The sequence below is a fragment of the Bison bison genome, unplaced genomic scaffold (genome assembly GCF_000754665.1).
Source record: "Bison bison bison isolate TAMUID 2011002044 unplaced genomic scaffold, Bison_UMD1.0 scf7180017864461, whole genome shotgun sequence".
Lineage (NCBI taxonomy): Eukaryota > Metazoa > Chordata > Mammalia > Artiodactyla > Bovidae > Bison > Bison bison.
In genome coordinates this window covers 277,575-304,253 of record NW_011495023.1, presented here as the reverse complement: position 1 = coordinate 304,253, position 26,679 = coordinate 277,575, and the positions used below count along the sequence as shown (strand labels likewise).

The 26,679-nt window shown below is 36.8% G+C and overlaps 2 protein-coding genes across 14 annotated transcripts in view; one reads left to right on the top strand and one right to left on the bottom strand.

The window, feature by feature from the left end:
* PDSS1 (prenyl (decaprenyl) diphosphate synthase, subunit 1) overlaps positions 1 to 8,507 on the top strand; it is a 33,368-nt gene extending 24,861 nt beyond the window's left edge. The window contains exons 8-9 of one of the 3 annotated variants that reach the window (XM_010859832.1): positions 4,691 to 4,771; positions 8,053 to 8,507. In XM_010859832.1, the coding sequence (XP_010858134.1) occupies positions 4,691 to 4,771; positions 8,053 to 8,193 (222 nt within the window). In that variant the 3' untranslated portion in view covers positions 8,194 to 8,507. Of the gene's footprint in view, positions 1 to 4,690; positions 4,772 to 5,569; positions 5,692 to 8,052 lie in introns of those variants that run through there. The other 2 variants (XM_010859830.1, XM_010859831.1) reach the window with 2 other exon arrangements.
* A 269-nt stretch (positions 8,508 to 8,776) lies between these two features.
* Positions 8,777 to 26,679, bottom strand: part of ABI1 (abl-interactor 1) — an 88,028-nt gene continuing 70,125 nt past the window's right edge. For 2 of the 11 annotated variants that reach the window (XM_010859833.1, XM_010859835.1), the window contains 5 exons: positions 26,454 to 26,554; positions 21,672 to 21,848; positions 18,646 to 18,732; positions 14,626 to 14,811; positions 8,777 to 10,434 (listed from right to left, as the gene is read on the bottom strand). In XM_010859833.1, coding sequence (XP_010858135.1) covers positions 10,259 to 10,434; positions 14,626 to 14,811; positions 18,646 to 18,732; positions 21,672 to 21,848; positions 26,454 to 26,554 — 727 coding nt within the window. In that variant the 3' untranslated portion in view covers positions 8,777 to 10,258. Of the gene's footprint in view, positions 10,435 to 14,625; positions 14,812 to 18,645; positions 18,733 to 21,671; positions 21,849 to 25,476; positions 25,558 to 26,453; positions 26,555 to 26,679 lie in introns of all 11 variants that reach the window. The other 9 variants (XM_010859834.1, XM_010859836.1, XM_010859838.1 and 6 more) reach the window with 6 other exon arrangements.

The window sequence follows — 26,679 nt, the reverse complement described above, 5'->3', positions numbered from 1 at the left end:
ATTGAGGGGCTGTCTATTAAGGAAGGAAGTAAAGCTTCCATCATCTTCCCCTTAATATGCATGAAAAACTGGAAGCTTCGGAGAAGCCTCAGTGACTTGCAGGGCGGACCCGTCCAGATCCTGCTCTGGCCCCCGGCCACGCTGCTTCTGGCTTGCCAAATGCTCTCTTTGAAAGAAGTAGGACATTAGCTGGTATTTGGACTTCTTTCTAATAGATTTTCATCTTCATGTTTAATTCATTATTTAGCAAAGCTAAATGTTCATCACCAGGCTGTGAAATTTAGAATTAGCTCTTTGGTCCAGAATGTTGTAACTTGTCGTCTGCTGAAGATTTTGCCTCCATTTCTCTCAGAATTTACAAAGATAACTCATGTTTTCCATAGACCTCAGTGATTCCATTTGTGTTTGTTTTTTCTTATGGTCAGATTTTTAAAAATTGGATCCATTTTGATATTCTAAAAACCAGTGACCTTGCTTTCGCTCAGTTTCTGGTATAAGAAAACAGTCTTATCTTTTAGCCATACACAGGGAGATACTCAGAGAAGGCGGGTGCCTGGGGGCAGCAGGGGACAGAAGAGCGAGGCCGGGGACAGGCTCTGGGCGGCCCCTCGGGAAGCTGAGGCAGAGGTGAGAAGTGTGAGGGCTGCTAGGAGTGGCTCCTTTCTTCTGACTTGCCCAGCCAGAATTCAGAGCAATACGTTCTGACAGAAATCTGCCAGATCACCTTGTGTGCATTAAAGCGTGAGTGAGGGACTTTTTTTTTTTTAACTCTGAGCTCAAAAAAGGAGAGGATTCACAAGCCACGTCCATGTAATCCACGCCTCTGATTAGAAAGAGGTAGCACTGGCTGCAGACCCGCGGCTCCTTCCCGGGCCCCGGTGAGGAAAACTAGGGTGAGGAGCCACAAGCTGGGCCCGGCACTCTTGTGGCCCAGCCACAAGCCCTGGTCCCTGGGCTATCAGGATGCCTGGGGAACGCGCCTCTCCCTAAAGAAGCCTGCAGTCTGCTGAAAGTCTCAGGGGGCTGTGCCGTCAGAAGTCTCCCCAAGCCTACCTAACTGTCCTGAGCCCCTGGGACTCAGTTAACAGCGGGGTCCCACTTCAACCTTAGGATGCGGAGTGTTTGCCTCTTCTGATTGTGTTTGACCACGAATCTATTTCAGAAGAAACACATTTACTTTCCTCTCCTCGAAGGAGTATCACTAATTCTGCCTGCAGATATGGAGGGAGTGACATCGGAGGGCAGTGGAGCACTCCCACAGATGGGCTTGTCAGTTGTCTACGAGATTAAGAAGTGATGGTCTTTTAAAAAAGGAAAAGGGACAAACAAAAGCATGCAGTGTACGAAAGCACAGCTGTGTATCACGGGGACGCCCCAGCATCGCGACTCACCCTCACTGGCCAGGCTTCTCCCACCTGCCCAGAAAAGGAGTTAAGGCACAGCCTTTGGAGTGAGGCCGAGCAGGATGACGCTCCAGACAGGACTTGTTTCCTGAGCAGACTGACTGTTCTGTCTTGAGGCGCACGGGCCTACTGTTAGTCAAATGTTTTAGTTCTTTTCAAATAAAACATCACGTCTAGGCTCTACTAGTTCACACTGTCAAAAATTAAGATTCTTGGTCAGAAATTTGTCAAGATTTGTGGGCCTAAAATTGACTTGGGATAAAACAGTTTCCATAAAATAACATGAGACTGTGCAGTATCTCCACTGAAGGCAAACGCATTGCTCTTAACCTCTGATCTCACAGCTCCTTTGTGGGTAGGTTGTATGTCCCTTCTGCAAATAAGAAAGTGATGCTCAGACTTGGCCAGAAGGAAGCCTCGGGTAAATGGTACAGCAGGCTTTGCATCCTCTCAGACCAGTGTCATGTCCCCACACGCTCAGTATTACTGCTGCTGCCTGTGGGGATCAGCGCTGGTGTCCAAAGGGCCCGTCTGAGCCCCCAGAGGCCACCCAGAGCAGGGAACTGGCTTCTCCCATGCTGGAAAGGCTCTGAAGACACTCAGGAGTCCGTGTCAAGCCTTTGCTATTTGCCCATTTAGTGGAGTAATTCCAAGATGCCTGTCATCTTTTTCCATAGGTAGGTGTGTTTTGTTTGCAGATTAATTTTTGAATTTTTCCACTTAAGAACATTGAGTTTCATTGCACCAAGAAAAGAAACTTTGGGAGACCACTATTCCTTTCATTTAGCATGCTGACTTGTCCTACAATTGGGAGTTTGTTGATAGAAACCCCTTCTGTTTGGAACTCACTATTTTTAAAATCTCTCAGAAGGGGTTTTTCAGTCCACTGGGAATTGAAGAAACTCTTCCACGTCTCTGGGGCAGTCCCGGAGATGGCAGCACGCTCCATGTGCATGTGTACACATGCTACTATCTATAAAAGACACAAATCTTAACGTTAAAGTAAACCTTTAAAGAATAGAGGTTGGATTTCAGGATCTTCAGAAACCAAATGGAAGTTGTTTTCTTCTTTGGTGAGATTATATTTGTTCCCACATACCCTTGAAAAGCTCTCTCCTTCCTTCTTCTGCATCTCTTCCTTCTGTGATCAGTCAGCAGACCTAAATGTCAACCTGTAGTCATGCTTCCAACTGCCGACACCACCACCACCAGCCCCGCACCAGCTGCACGGGCTTCTGCTATTGTTGTGAGTGTTGCCGCCTTAGAGTCACCCCCAACTTTTGCTTGAGTAACAAGTACACCACAGTTTACCGACCACCTTTTGTCATTAGTTTACGGACAGACCTCACAGTCAAGACTCTGATTTTGGCCACAGGTGACATCCTCTTAAGATCAGAGCTCAGGCAAGAAGAACCTTCCTGTCTCAGTGCGTCTGCAGGCAGGCCGGCACTCCTCCCGCCTGGTGCATTTCTCATGTCTTCTCTCAAGTTTCTGGAACAGGAACGCCTACGGGAAGAGTTTGATATTTGCATATTAAAACTGCATATACTTCATGCTTCAAAGGAAAGATGTAGTCAACACTCAATGGAAAAAAAAATTTTTTTCCCCAAATTTTGCTTTCTCAGTGCTTTTCATAGTAAAAGGAATCAAGAGAAACCATCCCATCAGCATATTTTACTCCAGTTGTTGGTACTGCAGGAAAATGCTCATCTCCCCTAAAAAAGGCAGTTTTACCAGTTGTTGGACCAGTATCACATTAGCTTTGAGGATACACAGCCTTCTAGAAATCCAGTTGTGAAATGTGGTGTTAAGTAACTGAGACCCTACTTGGTTTGACTCTTACCACTAAAATTGACTGATGGGAGCTTTCCTATGAAACTTACATTTTTTGTTCTTAAAAGACCAGTACCTGAAACTAATCACTGGTTTTCATTTAAGAACTAACCAGGTGCCGCTCTTTACATTTCATAAAGTTATCAGCCGCCTCTCCTTTGTCTGGACACGTACTTTGTTCCGAAAGGAACATTCTTCATTCGTCATTTGCTGCCATCTAGTTGAGATTTTTTCTGTGTGACCTATTTTCCCTTCCAGGATTACTAACACCATGGTGGTTCCAGGACAAAGCTGACTTCATCCCCCAGGCGCCCTGCCAGGGGAGCACTGGCCACTGCCCTGAGCACTGCCTGGCCGGAACCACACACCTTGTAACCTCATTTCACGGACTATAAGCTGTTAGAACAGGTTTCTGATCGTGTAGCTTGGCTCCTTCCTAACATAGACGAGGTGGAGGAACTCAGCTGTGGCAGCGGCAGGCCTTGAGCTTGAGTCTAGAGGAGGAAGTGATTTGGTGTCTTGGCTTCCTGGTTCTGTTCCTGGTGACAGTACCCTTACCTGGTTGCTAAGTACTACAGGACAGATTTTTCTCCTCATTGCACCTTGGACCTGTTTTCTGTTTTCCTCTTAACTGTCATCGGCTTAAACTGGTGTTTAGAATTCACTCCAGTAACCTGACTGCCGCTTCTGTCTTGGTCTCCTCTAACTCCATGATTCTCAACCTTGGCTGCATATTAGAAATGCCCGAAGTTTTTAAAATATGACGCCGGGGCCAAATCCCAAGCCAGCTGAGTCAGAACCTTAGGGAGCAGATCCAGGCAGCTGCACCGGAAGCCTCCCCAGCTGACTGCAGGGCCGGTGGGCATCTAGCAGTGCTGCCCTGGTCCATCCATGAGCTGAGCTTTTCCTGGGAGTCCCTCTGCTCAGAGACTGGTGTCTCTCTCAAATGAGACGCAGTTTAGGACTAAAAAGCACAAGGCTCATCGTCGTCTTAGGCCGGTGATTTGATTTTCGTAGTTTGTAGGCAGGACTGGCATCCCCTGGGAATGCACTAGAAGGGCACCCTCAGGCCCCATGGCTGCTGATTCAGAAACTTCAGGGGAGAGGCCCAGTGGGCCCCCAGTGACTTGGGCAGCCGAGAGCTTGAGACCCTGAGGGAAGCCAGCAGGTGTCGGGGTGCACGCTGGCTCCTCCCCTCTCACTCAGCGTTGGACCCAGCAGAGAACACGCAGCAGAGTGAGCACTGGTCGAGGCACCTCTCAGGGCGTGGCTCGTCGCTGGGCCTGGAAGGAGGCATCCTCTTCACTCTGCTGCTGTAATTGGTACAGCTTGCTGCTCCCCCACCCCCATCATTTAAACCTTTGATCACCTTTTTTTTTAACCTGTTCTTACAAACTGAAGCTTTAACATTTGATTTCTCCCAAGAGCTCTAAGTAGGTTTTCTTTCTGTTTAGTTCCCAGAAATGAATGCTATGATAATGAGACGGTTCGGTTCACCAGGAGACGTGGACAGAGCGCTACAGTACGTATTACAGGTGAGACGATTTCAAAAGGAAGAGTGGCAACAGTAGGTATGGTGCAGTGGAAGAGTCCTTTGGTAACCAAATTAATGTAATGAGTTTTAGACCCAAGACCAAGTTTGGTCAGGGAGTGTTCTATGTTTTCCTCCAAGAGTTTTATTATGTCTGGCCTATGTTCAGGTCTTTAATCCATTCTGAGTTTATTTTTGTGTGTGGTGTTAGGGAGTGTCCTTCCTAATTTAGTTTTACATGAGGCTGTCCAGTTTTCCCAGCACTGTTTACTGAAGAGACTGAAAATCACTGTATAGTCTCATCTCTTTTGTGAGATGAGGTGACCATAGGTGCGTGGGCTTTCCATCCTCTGCCACTGACCTGCATTTGGTTTCATGCCAGTATCATACTGTCTTGATTACTATAGCTGTAGAGTAGGTACAGTCTGAAGTCAGGAAGCCCGATTCCTCCAGCTTCATTTTCCTTAAGATAGTTTTGGTTATTGAGGGTCTTTTGTGTTTCCATACAAATTGTAAAATTTTTTGTTCCAATTTTATGAAAAACACCATTGTTGGTAATTTGATAGGGATTGCACTGAATCTGTAGCTTGTCTCGGGTAACAGAAGTCCTTCTGACAATATTCTTTCGAGGACGTGGTATGTCTCTCCCTGTGTTCATGGTGTCTTTCATTAGTATCTATGTTTCCTGCATACAGTTCTTTTGCCTTCTTATGTAGGTTTATCCCTAGGCATTTTATCCTTTTTGTTCCAGTGGTAAATGGGACTGTTTCCTTAATTTCTCTTTCTGATCTTTCATTGTTAGTGTATAGGAATGCAAGAGATTTATATGTATTTTGTATCATGCAACTTTACTATTTTCTGGTGGCATATTGAGGATTTTCTATGTATAGTATCATCGAAAAAGTAAGAGTTCCAGAAAAACATCTACTTCTCCTGTATTGACTATGCCAAAGCGTTTGACTGTGTGGATCACAACAAACGGTGGAGAATTCTTAGAGATGGGAATACCAGACCACCTGACCTGTCTCCTGAGAAATCTGTATGCAGGTCAAGAAGCAACAGTTAGAACCGGACATGGAAAAAGACTGGTTCCAAATAGGGAAAGGAGTATGTCAAGGCTGTATATTGTCACCCTGCTTATTTAACTTATATTCAGAGTACATCATGAGAAATGCTGGGCTGGATGAAGCACAAGCTGGAGTCGAGACTGCCAAGAGAAATGTCAATAACCTCAGATATGCAGATGACACCACCCTTATGGCAGAAAGTGAAGAACTAAAGAGCCTCTTGATGAAACAGGAGAGTGAAAAAGTTGGCTTAAAACTCAACATTCAGAAAATTAAGATCATGGCATCTGGTCCCATCACTTCATGGCAAATAAATGGGGAAACAATGGAAACAGTGACAGACTATTTTTTTGGGCTCCAAAATCACTGCAGATGGAGACTGCAGCCATGAAATTAAAAGACGCTTGCCCCTTGAAAGAAAAGTTATGACCAACCTAGACAGCATATTAAAAAGCAGAGACATTACTTTACCAACAAAGGTCTGTCTAGTCAAAGCTATGGTTTTTCCAGTAGTCATGTATGAATGTGAGAGTTGGACTGTAAAGAAAGCTGAGTGCTGAAGAATTGATACTTTTGAACTGTGGTGTTGGAGAAGCTTCTTGAGAGTGCCTTGGACAACAAGGAGATCCAAGCAGTCCATCCTAAAAGCAGTCAGTCCTGAATCTTCACTGGAAGGACTGATGCTGAAGCTGAAACTCCAAAGACCACCTCATGCGAAGACCTGACTCATTTGAAAAGACCCTGATGCTGGGAAGGATTGAAGGCAAGAGAAGGGGACAACAGAGGATGAGATAGTTAGATGGGATCACCAACTCAATGGACCATCCCCAGACACGAGTCCGAGTAAGCTCCACGAGTTGGTGATGGACGGGGAAGCCTGCTGCAGTCCATGGGGCCACGAAGAGTTGGACAAGACTGACAGAATGAACTGAACTGACTGATGTATAGTATAGTATATCATCTACAGACCATGATGGCTTTACTTTTCTATGCGAGGCAATCACTGTTGAGTAATAGCAGTGAGTGGACATCCTTGTCTTGTTCCTGATCTTGGCAGAAATGCTTTGTTTTTCGCCAAGGAGAATGTTGTTTGCTGGTGGTTTATCATAGGTGGCCTTCATGTTGAGGTAGGTTCCCTCTACGTCCACTTTCTGCAGTTTCTGTCAATTTTGTCAAAAGCTTTTTCTGCATCTATTAGAAATGATCGTATGGTTTTCATTCTTCAGTTTGTTAATATGGTGTGTGACACTGGTTGAATTGCATATACTGAAGAATCCTTGCATCCCTGGGATAAATCTTACTTGGTCATGATGTATAAACCTGTTAATGTGTTGTCAAATTCGGTTTGGTAGTACCTTGTTGAGGATTTCTGTGTCTAAAATGTGTCATATTTTGAAACACTTGGTAAAGAAAATCTGAGTCCTTTCAATCATGATGCTACAGATATCTTGTTCTGAATGACAGGGAACCATGCAGAAGAAAATAAAATCAACTATATGTCTTGATATTTCCATAAACATTTTGACATAATAGAAATAGTAAATATAATTATTTTACTAGTGTTTAGCTTTTTGAAAGAACCAACATAAAAACATGGTTACAAAATGGAATGCAAATCTCTATAGGGTAAAGATAGAGGAAAGAGAAGGAGCAGTGGTTTCCTCGTCTCAGATGAGATGAAGTCAGAAGTTGATGCTACATGACGACAACAGTGACCAATAGAAGGACTGAAGACAAACAGTCTGGTCAAGCTGGGAGACAGTACGGCTGGGCTTAAACCCGTCTTAACAGAAAGGCAATAGATAATTAAAACCAACAGACAAAACTGGTGCCTTTGGAAGAAGAAACTTGATTTTCATTTAAGCTCTTCTATATTATAAATGTATTATGTTAAGTTGCACTTAAGAGTTTTGCACTTAAGAGTTTTACTGTATCAATTTTAGTGTATGTGTAACTTAAAAACTAATACTTAAATGAAAAATAGGGGGAAAATAGATGGCTACTTGGTATTAATGAGTTCACTGCTTGGCATGGTAATAGAATAAAAATGTGCTTCAGTCTGAGAAAGTGGGAGAGACACAGAGAACATTAGAAACAACGTCCAGCTCTTAATCAGATCTCCAGAGGATGTTTTAACTCACTGTAGCAGGACTTTAAAGAGCTGACCCCAGTGGCTGACGTGCATCTGTTCTGTTGTATTTTCTTCCGCGTCCGGTAGAGTGACGGTGTGCAGCAGACAACCTACCTCGCCCAGCGGTACTGCCACAAAGCGGTGAGCGAGATCAGTAAACTTCGACCATCCCCAGAAAGAGACGCCCTCATACAGCTTTCAGAGATGGTGCTCACAAGAGACAAATGACACCTCTTTCTGGTATTTCTGGCAGCTATTTTACCAGATTGTGCCTCAAAAATTCTGTGGAATACACTTTGCTTCATGTGCAGATAACCAAAAAAATCATTTAAAAAGATCATTTCCTTATTAATGGGACTTTTTTTTTATTGGCAAAGTTTTTCAGGAAACTTTCTAAATGTATTTAAACCATCTGAATCTGTCATTCTAGTCCTATAAACTCTAATCGAGGTATCTTGATGGTTATATGTGGTATTGTTTACACAGTTATAGTAGCCACATGTAAAGCCATTACACAAATAAATAATCAATGTTAAAATTCATATGGTTTATCTTGTTTCACCATAGGAGTAAAGATCATAAAACTGAAGTCTACATTTCAGTCCACGTTAGATTTTAACAGTATCCAAAATTTCATATAGGAGAATGGTTTATTATAAAAGACTGTACATAAAATTTAGACAACAGGTTATATACAAAATTAAGAGAACAGTCCACTTGAAAAAAATGAAGAAGGTAGCTGATCACCAGTGATACTAAAATCATGTTTAAGATTAACAAAGGCAAAATGCGTATGCAACAGTCACATTGATTTGGTAGCAATAATGGCCTTTAATTTTCAGAAATAAACATCTTGCACTAGTCTTAACATTTACTATACTGTGGTAAGTCTGAAACGCCCAGTAGTACATAACTAGAAATCCAAACAAATCATTGAAACACAGAAACCCACGACTGAGTGCTCTACTTCAGTGTCCTAGGCAACAGAGAATTATACACGATGAGAAAACACCCCTCGAACCCTCCCTTAAGGGGAGACACACAAAGTGCACATGTTGCATTTCAATTATGTCAAAAGACAGCACAGATCTGTTGGCCAGGTATATCCCTGTTCAATGATTAATACATGGCGCACCTTTTCCCCCCAATTACTGTACATTTAAAATCTTTTTATGTTGCAAGTGCCAGGTAATGGGTTAAACAGTGCCTATTCAAAAATCCATTGCATTCACTTCTACCAAAAAAAAAATATGTAAAAGATAATTAGCATTTCCTATCATTGAATCAGTATATGACAGTCCACTGGAAAACCAGAGGACTTGGAGCAGTCCTTAAGAATCTCACTTACAGCATGTGCACTTTGACATATTATCTTAGCTTTGAAAAAGCTACTTTAGAAAAGGAGTTCAGTAGACTGACTTGTAAATAACCATCTGTGATTTTAAATTCTGCAAAAATCAGCCACTGCTATTGGGATAGGTTGAGATAAGGCTAAATTTTTTTCCAAGTTAATATATTGAGAAAATAGAACCATAATTCTGCAATAAATCGGTATCTTTTATTTATCATTATTTTTAAAGCAAACCAGTGAAGGAAACGACAAAAAAACCTTTGGTTCACTTACGTATTTATGAATGGAAAAAATTTATAATGCAAATTCACTGATTAAAAAACTTAGGTACAAATTACAACATTACAGGTAACCCTTTGTTTTTGTTTTACGTGGAGAACTTAGAGACTCAGTTCATTTCAAGAGACCTAAGTACGTGTACTCCAAGTATTACACAAATTGGAAGCATCTTGGATTTTTTTTTAAGTATATTTCAATACATAAATTTGTATGCATGCTTTAAACAAACTATATTTCAAGAATGAGAGAGTCTAAACAAAAAGTATGACCAGCACCAGCATTTAAGTTTTCTGATTTTTAGTATTAGTTTGACAGAGCGTTAGTAACCATGCTGCACTGAGACATGTGATGGCACGATCTGAATCATGATTTATTAAATAGACCCCACACCCCCAGAATATTTAGGCTGGTCATCAGGTTAACAATGTGTAAGTAAGTATGTAAGCATAATCTGTGACAGGCAGCCTTGTGTAGAATGCTGCTCAGCAATCCACAAACTGCCTCAGAGATTTATGCTTATAAGTAGACATTCAATTATACCAATAAAACAGCATGTTCTGAAAATATGGGCACATTTTAAAACATTTTAAGACAATTCTGTTAACCATAATAGTCCCACAGTATGACTGAGTGATAATACGAATCTACTTTAAAAGCAAAAATTTAATCAGTATAGTGCATGATTGATTCCACATAGTTTCCTGGGAACAGACCAGTCACTCGATTGCAGACTCCTTCATACCAGCCATCGTCGTTTTTCTTTATTACATAGATGATTGCGCCCTCCATAAACGACAGCTCATCATCCTTGTCTTTTGTATAATCGTATATTGCCACAACTGTGGAGAAGAATTGGAAGATCATGTGAGTGCATTATATCCAAAGTTTAATTGAATTTTTAAATGTAATGCCAACAAATAGTATAGCAAACCCAAGCTTTTTATGAATACTCTTAATTCTTAAATCTATATATCCAGGTAAGTCACGTACCCAACTGTGTGCCGAAATCACTAGCTTGATCTTCAGGCCAAACTGACAAATAACTTGAGAAGTCAAGAGTTCTACCAACCTATTTCGGAAAGGTCTCTGAATTTTAGTATTTATTACATGTTTCAATTCATTTGTTCAAATATCTACTAAGTGCCAACCATATGCAAAGCACCATTTATCAAAGTAACTATTGAGTGAAGCTGCAGAGCCAATCAGTAAACCAGGTAACAGCCCGAGCTATCTAATTTAAAAATATACATATATTGTGAAGTAAATCTCATCCTGCTCATCCCAGAAAAATACTCATATGTTCATATAATTTACGGGGCTATACCTAGATTTAAATATATATATACACCTTAGAGGTCAGCAAGAATTTTTCTTTATTTTTAAAGGAGAAATAGGTAAGTAAAGACTCACATAAGACTTAAGAGAACATTTTTGCCATTTATTGTGTTATCTGTGATTATGCTGAGTACAAAATATCCATTTCCTTGCAAACAGTGTTGTGGAGAGGAAAGACATCAAAAAATCACTAGCTTTCCAAACCACTGGTTTATTAAGTATTCCTTCTTTCTGGCTTTATAACATGATCATTCTGGAATATGCAATTTTCCAATATATGTGAAAGTATGTCATACAAAATTTTTTTCATTACCTCATGTAATCTTTTTCTTAAAAGAGGATTTTTAAGACATTTAAGATATTTTGGAATTCATTTTTTCCTTAAGAAAGGTGGCTATGCTCCATAATTATTCTGAATTAATAAATTACAATAAGGAAGAGACCCGAAGTACTGATCCACAGCATCATTTGATAAAGTAAAACAGGCGATCTTTTTTTTCCCCTTTACAAAACAGTATATGAAGTAAACTCAACAAGTACATTTTCCTCCATTATAATCCTGCAGTGAAATCACAGTGTAATCACAGGCTCAATTAACATGCCCAGTTTCAAAACACCAAAACATACAGCATAAATAACATTAATTATTCTGGTATTTTTGGCTAAATAACCACCCAAGAAAACCAAGTGACTGCTAGAAAGAAACATTTTCTTTTGTATGCCGTCACATTTTTAGTGGTATAGATGAGTTTTAAACTGATCATGACAATGCCCGATATTCTCAAAGTCATTCAGCAAAATTAAAATAGTATTTCCTCATCTTCTTAGTTCCACTTATACTAAGAGCTGATAAAAAACACTACACCCAACTCATTGTCTCTATTTGCCAAACCCCCTCTGTAAATGAAACTTAGTCACCCCTCCCCTTGCCCAATGCATATATTCTCATGTAACAGTTCTCACTGCTGAGTATTTAACCATTAACAATGTGCGTCCATCCTAGTGTGTAGGAGCCTAGTCCACATAAAGGTCTGAACTCTCTCTTCTCTATATACTCACTGTAGGGTTCTGTGGGCCTAGACATCTAGTATTCTTATCTACATCTGTCATGAATGCATGCATGCTAAGTCACTTCAGTCGTGTCCAACTGTGTGTGACCCTATGGATGCTTTGCAGCCTGCCAGGCTCCTCTGTCCATGGGATTTCCCAGGCAAGAATACTGGAGTGGGTTGCCATGCCTCCTCCAGACCCAGGGATCAAACATGTGTCCCTTGAATTGCAGGCAGATGTGAGCCAACAGGGAAACCCCTACATCTGTCTACATGATAAAAATTTGGAGATAGCTATCTAGTCCCTCTGAAATCTTCTTTTTCCTCAACTTAGAAACAATGCTTTTAACTCGTTATAGATACACTGTCTTATTAAAATATTTCAGCCTCCTGAATATCGTCCTCAAAATTAAACATACTATTAGTCTAATATAAATGACTGAATCTGGCTTCTGCAACAGTCATGTCGTACTGTTGGATTAACATATTCAATTGAAATCCTATTAAACCTGGTTTTAATCATCTTGTGACTTATAAAGGTGACTATTAAAGGCTTTAAATATAACCCTACTAAATACCAACTTTCTGATTAAGACCAGGAGTCCGTAAACAATGGCCCATGACCAAATTCAAACCAAAGCCTTTCTGTCAATAGATTTTACTGGGGCACAGCCACATCCTCACTTGTGTTCTGTCTACGACTGCTTGTTTTGTTTTTCCCCCTTTGGTTGCGCTGCATGGCTTGTGGGATCTCAGTTCCCCAACCAGGGTTTGAACCCGGGCCCTCAGCCCGGAAGGTGAAGTCCTAACCACTGGACCGCCAGGGGATTATCAACGACTGCTTCTGCGCTACAACAGTGGGGTTGAGTAGCTGTGACAAGTCTGAATGACCAGCAAAGTTTAAGATATTTCATTTTGCAAATATATACAAATATCAAAGAATTATGTTGTACACCTGAAACTAATATGTCAATATACCTTGATTACTTAAAAAGTTTATTATTTGGTCTTTTCCAAAAAATCTGGTGACTCCTGGTTTAAGACTCATTATTTCATTCAACTTGTGAAGAGATTTCTTTAATCCTGCTCTATTACCAAATACATTAACCATTATATCATTCCAAATCTGTTACGTAAATATAACTTGTCCCATTTTCATAGTTATTTAAATTTGCTTTTCCATACCAGAAAATATGGGTCAAAACACAATTCAAGACTGCTCACATTTATCACTCTCATAATAACAACAGCATATCTATTTGAAGGTACATGAGAATCTAAATATGAAGTAGAACATTCAAGACTTCCTCAGTAATATGTAGAATATTTACTGTTTAAAAATATAAAAAGAAAACAGCCTATTTACTTCAACCATGTATTTAAAACTTGGGTAGGAAAGAATGCTACAGGTATTTGCTTAAGGTGGCAATCAAATGTGATCAACTACATAGCATGCATTTTTCAGAACTCTACATAGACATTTTTATTGGCATAGAAGTAGATGACAAAAAGCAAATAAACTCACAAAAAACAGTTTCCTTCCCACCCACTACTACTTAATAATTACAGTGAATGTCAGATAATGCAGGTGAATTTGGACATCAGAGTTACACATAATTTCAACATTCTGGTGATTATTTTCTCATTTACAAGATCAAGTAGCTGAAAACCTTAATTGAGGTTTTTTTTCTCATATATCTCCCAATATATTTTAAAATATTTAGATATGAAAGTTTTCTAATTTTTTTGTAACAGCTTAGAAACTTGGTTTTAAATCTTAATTACATGAACTTACTAGTAAATCATTTAACTCCTTCTCTGTGCCTTATCTGTTTATCATCTTAAAAATCGCAGTCAAGTTGGAGATTTGTCATTTGAAAAATCACAATTAACAGACTATATTTTCAATTTAAAAAATTAAAAATGTCTCTCCAGATGAAAGGATAAAGATGTGGTGTATGTATTTAATATATACAGTGGAATACTACTCAGCCATAGTAAAGACAAAAATGATGCCGTTTATAGCAACATGGATGGCCCTAGAGATTACCTCACTTACTTACTACTTACTAAGGGAAGCAGTCAGAGAAAGACAGATACTTTGTGGTATCACTTATATGTGAAATCAAAAAAAATGATACAAAATGAATTTTAAAGAAAAATAGAAACAGACACACAAACATAGAAAAACTTAAGTTACCAAAGGGGAAGGGGGTAGGGTAGGGATAAACTTAGAATCTAGGATTAGCAGATACAAACGACTATATATAATATAAACAGCAAGGACCTACTGTATAGCACAGGAAGCTATATTCAATATCCTGTAATAAACTATAATGGAAGAAATCTGAAAAAGAATTCAGATATATATACACACACATACACTTCGGCATATAACTGAATCACTTTGCTGTACACTAGAAACTAACACAACACTGTAAATCAACTATACTCCAATTAAAAAATAAATAGAAAATAAAGAATCCTTGCTTTATATTGGGAAATGTGTAGGAACTAAATCATCTTGGCTGAATAAGGGTGTTCAAAAGGTAGAGACATACTGGACTAGGTGTTCCTTACAGCTCTAAAATACGGTCATCGCTGGTTCCTTCCTGTTACAGCAATTCAGTGATGACTGTACCTTACCTTTCTCAATATAATTCTTGGGGGCCCAAGCAGGATCCCCATCTGCGTATGGGTCGTTATACTGAACTACTGCGGCCTCCTCGTCTTCATAATCCACTGGTGGCGGCGGTGGCGGAGGTGGCGAGTCATCGAACATGGGGATGTCGTCTGGCGGAGGCGGTGGTGGTGGAGTTGGACTATCGGCAACTGAAAATTCAGATAATTAATTGAAGTCAGAAATCAGATTAGATGGGAATTCCTAAGTTAACAGAATTTAAGGGAGCTCTATCATATACAGCATGCACTATAATAATACATGCAAGATTAGAAATAAAAGCTTGGTGTGTTAAAGCTTCTACTACTTTTAAGAATAATTTTGCAATAATAAAATGAGCTAAAATTAAAGGTATTAGGAAGTACTACAAATTAATGAATGCAGAGGTTAGGAGACAATATGTCTTTTTTTTTTGCTTTTTTCTTTTAAATAAGACTACAGGAGGAAAGAAGTTCCCTTACTCCAAGGTTCAGGTCGCAACAAATGTCACTCTTTAGTTAGCCTCTCTCCTTAAATAAGCCTTATGTCATATCTGTCATTTGGACTATGGTAAACATTATGAATGTTAGTTTAATGGTTTGATAACCATTTATTGTGCACATTCATGTCCCTGATTTTGGCTTTTAGTTACCTTTAGTTTCAAAGAAATCTCTAGTGGGTGGATATGTGTTGATTTTTATTTGTTTTATGCAAGGGGAAAAAAAAGCTGTGGTGTTAGGTATGATTCTATGTGTGCAGGTTTTCTATTATTTAAATTTTAACAAAAGAAAATTTAATAAGATTTAGAAAAATCTAAAGTTAAATAATTCTAAGCTAGCAGAAAATCTCATTAAATATTTTTTTAATGTTTGTATTCATAATCAACTTTAAAAAAAGATAATCAGCTTCTTCAATGTAGAAAGCAAGCTAAGACTTCTGTATTATTGCTTATAAAACTAAGAATGGAATGAGGGAAAGACTAGATCCTAAAGATCCAATTTCCTAAGAATATATCCTCAATAAAAGATTTTAAAAATAAAGTACTGCAGGAAGATGTTTTAAAAAAAAAAACAAAAAACAGAAAAAACTCAAATCATGCAAAACAATAAAAACGATTCACACCTCAAGTTCTAGATGGCTGTGGTATGTATATGTGTGATTTAAATAAAGGTGTAAACTGTGAAATGGAAAAAATGTCATGCTAGAATTGTTTCAATGAATTACTATGATACCAGGTAACAAATGCTCCCAATATTAACGAATTCAGAGCTGAAGCACAACTAATTCTTAAATTTCTGATCCACAAATTTCTTAAAAAAAAAAAAAAAGAAAATATTTTGATACAAAGAATTATATAGTCTCCAGTATCTGAGAGAATTCAGAATTCGAACATACTAATAATTCCAACATACTACCTCACCTGCCAATTTCTGGGGCTATTTATATGATCAAAGAAAATGGTCATCATCTATTCTAAGATAGTGTTAAAGTTTTCAACACCCTATTTGCAGTAATGAGCTGAGAATATAACCAAAGAACCCAGATTTAAAACATATGCAAAACATATGCACATAAGAGCCCTACTGACAACCACTTTAATTCTGTGATTTCTATTTTATCCTATTTGGGGTGAGAAAGAAGACTATTAGGAAATAAGTCCTGTGTGCTGATGCTCATTCGAATGGACAGCTCTGACACAGGTGTGCAGTTTATTCTTCCGACAAATGCTAGGATCCATTTTATTTCTACCAATCCCTTCTCCATAAAGCTTGCTAATATTATTGAGATGAGAAGAAAATGCATATGAATCCATTCTGACAGTAAAGAGTCATAGCTCATATCCTTAATATGGCTTAATGAATAAATTATGTATGTTTGCCTGAATTCTTAAAGTGCATTTACTCTTGATTTATATACAACTTACTAGTCTATTTTTCATTCAACTGTCTTTATACCCAACTGCTGTTAATTTACATTGGCTTATCTTCAAATTGCATACACTGGGGCAAGCGTCTTGTCATCTAATTCTCTGTGCATAATACTCTGTCTAACACCATGTATAATTAGTTCAAAAACGCTTTCTGATGTTAATCATAAACAGATGTAAACACACTGCTTTTTTAGATGCTCATGTCTTAAACTGAAACACATTTATTAATAGGTTAACTGCTCTGTGCATTCATTATTACCACTCTGTCAAAGAAAGTGAATATTAAAGAACATATAAAATTTGTAATTCATAAAACATTTAATATACTGATACCAATTTAACAACAATCTTCCTAACATGCTTTCAAAGAAAACAGATGCCAAATAAAACGAAACGAGGTATTCTGTGGCACCAAGAGAATTACTGACTCAAGATCACAAGTTTGGGAAAAGAACTGAAACAGTACCATGGCTTCTAGAGCAAAGACCATACATGTACATTACACTGAATGTCTGTTTAAAAAAAGGATTACCAAATATCTAATCAATGAGCTTTGGACTCACTAAATGGATGTTTATTATGGCTATTTTAAAACATTTCCTAAAAATTCTCGGCTATTAGGCAGTTCAAAGGTTGAACTGGCTTTGTTTTTAAACTCTTGCAAACAATTTTTAAACTCTTGGAGCACCAAGAATCAGCAATTTACCTTTATCCACTAATTTTTTAAAAAGAAGATTCGCTTATTTTTACATGTTTAAACACATAAGAGTTTCCAACCAAATGTAAGTGATAAGGTTGGTTTAGGCTCAGAAATTTCAGCATCATGAAACTTTTATAGAAAGTCTATTAAATCACACATTTCTTAAAGATGGGGACTTTGTCTTAGACTATGTATATTCCTCCCAGAGCCTGGGACATAACACTGAGTAAACAAATATTTGACTGGACGAAGGGAGGAAACGTGGAGAATAACACAACAAGGTCAGGAGAAGCTGCAGGATGGAATTTGCCACAATGTTTTCTCCTGAAAGATGGGCTGGTCATTTGAGTTACACATCTTGTTCAAACCTTTCTGAGATTTATGTGCATGGTGATGATGCCAAATGAAGTGAATTAGTACGCGACCACCTTACCATCTTCAGCATTTTTGGCGTAATATAATTCAATAATAGCAGTATTTTCCATTTTGCCAAATAACATTCACTATTATCATGTAGTTAGGATTATGTATCTCCCAGAACGTCAAAGTAATCAGGTGGTAATTAAAAAATAAAAACTTCTATCCTAATTCATATATTCAAAAGAATTTCCTAGTCAATCTGACCTTCCTTCAAAAAGATCTAAAAAAGGTAACAAGTCTGCCTGTTCAGAAATCATCCTCATGGGCCAAAACATAAAGAGGGCTCTACATGGATCATCACTTAAATGGAGTGCATGGATGTAATTTACTTATTCTTGCAGATCCTTGTTTATCCTAATAACAAATCTTTATATAGGTTCAAAACTGTTTATGCATAAAAATTTGAACAAATCTTTATATAAGTTCAAAATTGTTTATGTATAAAAATCAAAGGCTACAAAGTTTTCTTCAAAAATGTTTTGTAACTAAAGGAGAAAATGCCAAAAAAAAAAAAACACCCAAAAACCAAAACAAAGAAAATAAAACAAACCACCTGTCCTAATAAATTTAATCTCACAGTGTAACGATGCATCTTGATGAGTTAGCTGGCAACAGAAAACTAATTCCCCTAAAAACTATTGAAAGCTAGTAGTTTCAACACAATTTTAATTTGAGGCTTTGATTATGCTTTCCTTAAGAATCTGCAAAGATCTGATTTCATGTTTTAGAGCATGTGAATACAGAGGAAATTGCAGTTGTGACATTCTTCTGAGTCAGTAACCATGCACACAGAGGAAAACTGAAGATCGTGCTCTTCAGTTTCAATAACGGATCTGCACCTATTTTCAAGGTAAGATTAGCTTCTCAACAAAAGTAAGGAAAATGATGACTCATCAGCCATGCATGCTATAAGGAGACAGCCTCTACTCTTGGACAGCTCAGGTTTTCCAAACTTACTGTTTTCCTGCACCCTGGCCACGAAGCCTGTGAGAGGTATCTGTGGAGTCAACTGAGGCATAGGGGGAGGGGGTGGAGCAATAGAAACTGGCGATGACAACACAGAATGGGGGAAGTAAAACAGATAAAGGAAAGAAAAGGAAACAAACAAAAAGCAGAAGTCAGTTACAAGGACCACAAACATAAGTATGCAAAGAACAGTTTGTAAATGAAACAAAACAAAACAAGAAACAAAACAAAAACCTGCAGAACCTTCATTTCCCACAAACAAACCTAAAGCTGAGTTGTGCTTAGCCAACTGGTAGTTTTATTAAAAAACAAATACATTTATTTTAATCCTACTGTTATAGTGTTTGGGGAAGATTTAGATTTACCATCACCTTCACTTCTATGCAATGAAAATTTTGAATTCTAAGAAAAGACTTTAACAAAACAGGTAAGAATAAAATACCAATAAAGGTTTCTAGGATACTGTTAGTTTACCTTACCTCTCTAATCCTAAGAGGTATGTCTAGCTTAAGGGTAATGCTGTAAATCAGAATTCACATAAACAAAACAAAAATGTTATGGAATAGCTGTTTATTCCATGTATAAATAAACGCATTAGTTATAGGTTTCCTTTAAAAACAGTTCTTATGTATCTATAGCATACATCTAAATTATATAATATAATCTTATTATATATAACATGCATGTATAATAAGATTAACTATATAATGTATATTATATAATTACATGATAGTATAAAATCATGATTTATCATGTAAATTGCATATGATTTAATAATAAATTATGATTATAATTATATAACAATTGTATGATTATATAATATAATCTTATTATATACAGTAATATAATCTCATTATGTAGCTAAATATATTCTATATATCAGCTCTCTAGGAAAAAAAAAAGGTTACTATTATTTTTTAAGTTGACAATTTTAAATACATCACTCTTAAATTTACTAGGGAATAAGAATGCTCCATATACCATGTTGTTTACTGAATTTCAAGGGATATTTCAAGGGACCTTCTTCCTTTTGTATCACAAAATTCTGTTTACTGGCAGTCACCAAGAAATGACACTAAATTGACAGCGAAAATTTATTGGCTCCCAAAGATCATTTAATTGAAAGACTGTTTCCATTAATCCAATCTAAAAATTGTTTGGTAAGCATAAAAATCTGAAAGAGGTTCAGTGTGTACAAATAAACAACAAAGCAATGTATGTGTATTTATATCCATTGTATGGCTAAAAACAACATTGAATTCACTATGAAATTAGTCCTGCTTCGTTCTGATACTCTGTATATAGAAGTATATACATGTGTGTATATACTTGTATATACATGTGTGTATATAATGTTCCAGTATATACACATTTATATATGATAGTTTTAATAAATAAAAGATTATATACCTTTTCAATGTAAAAAAATTTTTTTTAAAACTTCCACAAACCTAAAAATTTAAAAAAACAACCCTTAGTAACTAGCCATGCTGGTTAGTACATAAAGAAAAGAAAGGTTATGCTGCAATAATACTAATCATATGCACAGAATATGCACATCAAAACACTAAAAACACTCACATGCTACCACTACAACACCAACAGTAACTCGGGTTGAAGGACAATTGATTTGACAATACATAATCGTACGTTTAAAATGTGAAGCAAATTTGCTTTACAATATCCAAAAATACGGACAATCAGTAATGACAGTGTCTTCTTTGAGGATAAGCAACCAACCCAAGCGGTGTTAAAACAGAACTACACAAACAGGTATCAGGTGAAGAGTCACCAGAAGCCCTATTTGCGGAGTAAACAGTAAATGTCTAAGTGTGGAAAAGAAAAAAAAACACAAAGATGAGATCTAAAAATGCAGCATAATATGAAAAAAAAAGGTTCATGAAAGTAGTGAGACTAATGATCAGATTAACTGCGGGATTCTCAGCCACCAGCTACTTTTCTTTACCAAGAGGAGAATAGGGGAAATGTGAGGTAAAATTCTAACGGAACATTTCTCAGGAGCTTGGATGAGAATTTCAGTCTGGAAAAGGGTTCTATAATATAAATTTTGGGATTACTTGTGAATTATGATATTTCTGCTAAAGTGATTTTCAATTCTTAGAAGGCTTTTTGCTTATAACCACAATTAAGTCTTTAAAATTTAACCAAAAAAAGAGAGAATTTAGTTCTACTTTAAAACACTTGTTGAAAACATGCATCATAAATAAAAAGAATTTAAAACCCAACTTCCTGTGTAAATATGGAGTGTTCAGTATTTTTTAGGTAACATAAAATAACATGCAGCTCCAGAAAGTAGCCAGAAAAACCACATGAGAAAGCATGTCTGAGTCTATGTCTGGTGATCACTGTTTCAAGCCAATAACAAATACTGAACAACTGGCTCATTTCAGATTTCTCCTGGTTGGATTGAGCATCCTGATATGGAAAGTGAAATTAATGACTACTCACTCTATGCCAAAGTTATTTTCTAATCTTATCAGCCTTTAAACACTGATTGCAGTTAGTGTTGAGATGTGCACTCTGAGGTGAACAGAAAGGATTTATCAAAAGAAAGTCCTCCCCACTGTTATAATTATTAGAGACAGAATAAGCAGACATCAAGAATGGTTTTTAATGGTCTGGAACTTATTTCAGTATAGGTTAAAAAGCTTAAAAGTGATAGCCAGCAATTTTGTTATATTATTGAAAAGAAAAATTGTCACAATATTTTTAATTTTACTGTTATCAAACTGTATCAAACATGCCATTATTTTTAAATTCAGCTTAATTCATTTCAGAGTTTTGCCTCTTTAGTTCTATTTACAGTATACTCAGTGAATCGGAAGTTTTTCAAAGTGATAAGCAATTATTTTTAAAATTATATGATTCAAGGTCTAACTTCTTAAACATAAAATAACATGGTTTCAATTGTTGTCTATCACTGGCAAGAACAATTTAAAATAATTTCCTTCAAAAGGAGCTCCACTGCTGCATGCGCCTGCTAAGCACAAGCTTACTTGAATTCTGAGAATAAAGTGGACCTCCATTAACATGAGGCTGAGCAGAAAACTGAGCCGTCACAGAGGGAGTCCGTCTGTATCCACCAGAAGATGTCGAGGAAGTGGTAGAGTTGTGCCGAGAAATCTGCCTGGTCATTGTGCCATACTGGGAACCAGGAGCTGAGCCCGGGGCTGCTGGAAAGCATTAGTCAAAGGCAACCAACAAAGAACTTGAGCATCGCGGGTAACCTCCGATGGCAGAACAAAGAGAAGCAGACTCTCAGCAAGAAACATTTTTTATCACTTTTTAAAGTCCACAGCACAAAATAAAGAGAAAAGTAAAGATACAACACAAATAGCTCTATCTCTGAACTTAAAAAAACTTACAAAAAAGCAGAAAAAACAGATACTGTGTGGAAAGTGCAAAAGTTAAGTATGAAACATTCTTCAGCCTTTTAATTCAGCATAATCCCAAGTGGTATTTTGCTAATAAAATGTATAATCTTTTTCTTTGTTATTTCAGAATGTATAGTTTTTATATGTCAACTGTGTCTCTCCAACAAGATAAGTACCAAATGACAGTCTGAGGTGAAAAGCATTGTTTTTAGATGTGAATACCTTAGTATCTGGATTGTACACTTCTTTTTCACTGGCAAGTCTATAGCAACAGTCTAAGAATCTAGCCAGCCAAACCCGCTTAAATTATAAAGTCTAAACAGGTAAGCTTATTTTCCACATTTACTACTATATTTGACTGTTTACTGTTATTAGCAGTTATTATCAATGCAAATTATAGTGGAATCATTTTTTTAGAGAAGCACAATTTCTAGCTTCAAAGCACCTGTGTCAGATTTGTTGTATATCGCCAAACTTTTAAGAATTCCACACTTTACCCTATCACTTAAATTTCTGTGACTGATAAAACTGAAAAAAACTTTAAGACTGTAAAATATGGACATTTTAAGGCAGCTTTGGGTAGAAAATCCACTATCTTTCCCCACATATTTGGAGGGCTTTTTTTCCCCCATAGTACATCCAAAGCAATCTTTTCTTTTTAATTTCAAACATATTTAAACTAACTAAAGTATTAACAATACTTAAAATTTTATTCAATGTCATCTTTACCAACATCTTCAAAGTTTAAAATTTTAAAGGTTAATATAAAGTTCAAAGCCTCTAAAGTTAACTATATCTTCCAGGCAACTTCAGGATTTATATCATTCTCCCAAACATCTAATCACGACTGAAGAAATAAAAAGGCAGAATCCTGGTTTCCTTTCATTCAGTCATTTCATTTAACCTCTCCTAGAGGCCATACAAATTATTAGAAAAATCATACAGCAGAGGCTGTTCATTAAAAGAAGTGCTAATATTTAACATTTTGGAGCTCCCAAGCCATGCTATGCTATGCTAAGTCACTTCAGTCGTGTCCGACTCTTAGCGACCCCATGGATTGCAGCATAACAGGCTCCTCCGTCCATGGGATTTTCCAAGCAAGAGTACTGGAGTGGAGTGCCATTGCCTTCTCCGCCATAGGCAGTCACTAATTAAATCATTCACACACTCATTTTCTAAACAGAGACACACTTTTAAAATAACAGTCTATTCAAATGCCTTTGAGAATGAGTAATTCTGGACAGCTAAGTTTTCCAAGGAGCTTAAGAGGTAATCCTTTAACCATTTTTAATAGAAATCTTAAAATGATTTTTTATATTTCTTTGACTTATATAAAAACTATATAAAATCCAGGTTATTTTTTTTGGTGATTGAAAACCAAATAGACCTATTTATATAGTTCCAAACCAGGCCAATTTTAGAATTTAATTTAGTATTTTATTATGAAATAAGTCATAAAAAGCATATGTGACTGATGTATATATAATTATATATGCTATGTACATATAAATAATATATATACTAATGTATATATATAACTATTTACAATGGTTATATATAATCTGTTTATATAAATATTACTTGTATATTTGATTATATAGGATTATATATTCTGTTGGTTTGCTGTTTTCCTTTTATATTAAGATTCATTCACGTTGATAAGTATATCAATATATCATTCATTTTTTTGCTTTATTTACATACAAACATGCCACAATTACAATTACTTATCCATTCCACTGTTAGACATTTGAATTGCATCTAGATTGTTGCTATTATTATACCACCATTATGAACATTCCTAATTATGGTTCCTCAATTTCTCTGAAAACAGTGGTTCTCAAACACTGATCAGAATTTTATCTTAAGGGCATATTGTGATACAAGCTGCTTGGCTCCAGTCTCAGTTTCTGAATGAGGAGGTCTGGAATGGGACCTGAGAATTTACATTCCTAACTAGCTCCCACAACAATGATGCTGTTGATCTGGAAATCATATTTCAAAAGCCACTGCTCTAATACAGTGGTGGTTAAACTTTTTGGTCTTTAGGGTCCACTCTAAAATTAGAGAACCTCAAAAAAATTTTATTGAAGTGAGTTACAGGAATAGGTAATTACCATATTAGAAATTAAAACTTATTTATCTTTAAAACACATAAATACACAAATACACATTCCTTTAGCTGTCAAAAATGATGCTATCAAATGTTACGTAGCCTCTGGAAAATTCCACTGTGTCCTTGTACCAGAATGAGAATGAAAATGGCAAACAAGTCTTAGTATTATTATGGAGATAATTCTAACCTCAAAAACGCCAAGAAAGGATTTTGGCAACACCCAGGAGTCACATACCTATATTTTGAGAACCAGTACTCTAGGGGAAATATCTAGAAATTAAATTGATAAATCTAAGGTGAGAAACCTGATTCAACTTAACTGAGTAACAACAAATTACTTTCTAAAGGGAGCATATTAACTAACAAACTCCCCCCAGCAATGCACCTTTCTGTTACTGCGCACCCTCACTGGCATTTGGTACTAGGGGACTTTGACATGTTTACCTATCTAGTAGCTATAAAACAGTATCCACTGGTTTTTATTTTCTATCTTCCTGATTATTAATTAGGTTGAGGGCATTTATTTTTTCCAGATGAACTTTCTGCCAACAACTTCTATTACTAGGGCCTTTTTTAATTACTTCCTTTTCTTTTGAGTACAAGTGCCAATGTTTTTAAAAGAAGATGCTAGATGGTTTTATTTCACCTAAGCTCCATTATTTGAGACAGTTCTTTACCCATTTCCACCCAAATGCTACTGTGCATTTCTAGGCTGAATGGTTTTATATAGTCTATATTTAGAATTCTTATATGCTCAATCCAGTCTCCCTCAACCTGGGAACAATTTAACTGTATTTTATTGATAAAAAAAACTGTTTTCACTGCACCCTCAGATGCCATAAATCCTCGACTATATCAGAGTCTTACAACTGTGAGCCACAGGAAAACCTCAGAGCACCCCACACATCATTCTCTTTTCCATTTTTCTTCCTTCACCCCACTCCTTTGACTGTTGTATACACCAGGGAGTTCCAAATCAAGTCTCACTTTAAAAAATACTGCATCACTAATAAAAAATTTTTTTCTGAACAATCACTGCTATAATATTCTTAGAAAGATCTAAACAAAACAAAAGCTTAACCACATTAAATTGGTTATAAACAAGGCAGAGACACATTTGACATCACAGAGAAGTTTCTGTGTAACTTCAGAGGCCTTCCACAAGGAGAAATTAGTGTAAATTAGATTTAATACTTAAAACTTTGTACTACCACCTACCCCCTAATAACTACACAAGCTAAGCGTCTGACAGGAGCTGACTATGAACTAGGCACAGTAAGTTAAATCACTCCAGTGGTTATGCAGTCTCACCTATCACAGTGTTCGCAGGGAGGGGAAGTGGAAGAGGTGGTGCTGGTGGAGCTCCAGAAGGAGGAAGGACAGAAATGTTTTCTAATAAAATAGTTTATAATTCAGGTCAGAGTGCAAGAAAGAGAACTAATCATTCTGAAACAGTAAGAAAGTACAATGCTTTGGAAAGAAGAAAAAAAGAGAGAAAGATACCCATATGCAAAGCATATGTTCCAAAGAATAAGAATTTTACAAGGTAAAAAGGTCACTGAGTTCACACTTTCATTAACTATAAAATACACCTGTTTTTATAAGTAGCTTTTTCTCCTTTTTCAACAACATCCTTGAGAAACTAAGAATTTTCCCCAGTTTTGATTATCAAACTCACTTTTCAAATGTATATTTTAACAACAAAAAGTCTTCCTTTCATTTACTAAACAATCAAGGGACTAATCATAGCTCTACTATGATTTCTTAAATTTTTATATAATCTAAAAAGTAAAAGAGCTTTTCTTAGTTTAATCCCACATTACATTCAGAGCATTTTACTGACATATGTATCGAATATCATACATAAAAGCAGGAAGGTCACAACCAGCTATCACCAGAGTTGATACACCTAGCAGCCTACAAGGCAACATCAAGGTTCAGTGATGCATAATTCACATTAAAGACACTGATCTTTCAGTTGAATTATCAACAATTATTGGTTTGCTCTTGAAATAATAATTATCATTCTTGACTAGTAACCAAGTATTTCTGAAGCAAAATGGCCCAAAAGTTATTTAATATGCTTTTTTTATAAGTAAGGAGAAACAGCTGCAAAACTCCAAAAACTCTGAAAACCAATCAAAAATTGTTTTTAAGTGTTAGCTTTCATTCTGGCAACAATCACATAAATTTAATAGTTTCATCTAACGTAACTAAATTGCTTCAGACTTCCATAATAAAGCTCATAAATACTACCACATATGACAATGGATTAGTGGATGACATACCTGGTCCAATGGTGGGTGGTGAGGGTGTAGGCACAGCGATGGGAATGCCAATACTGCTGCTGCCACTGTTCTCTCGGCTGCCACTTCCTCCGCTGCTTCCACTGCAAAAGGGAGAGAAAAACCATGAAAACAGCAATTCTAGGGATTCCTTCAAAAAATATTATCAATTCAAAGCCACCAGATACTGTTATGATGGATGTGTGTGTGGATATATATACACATGCTT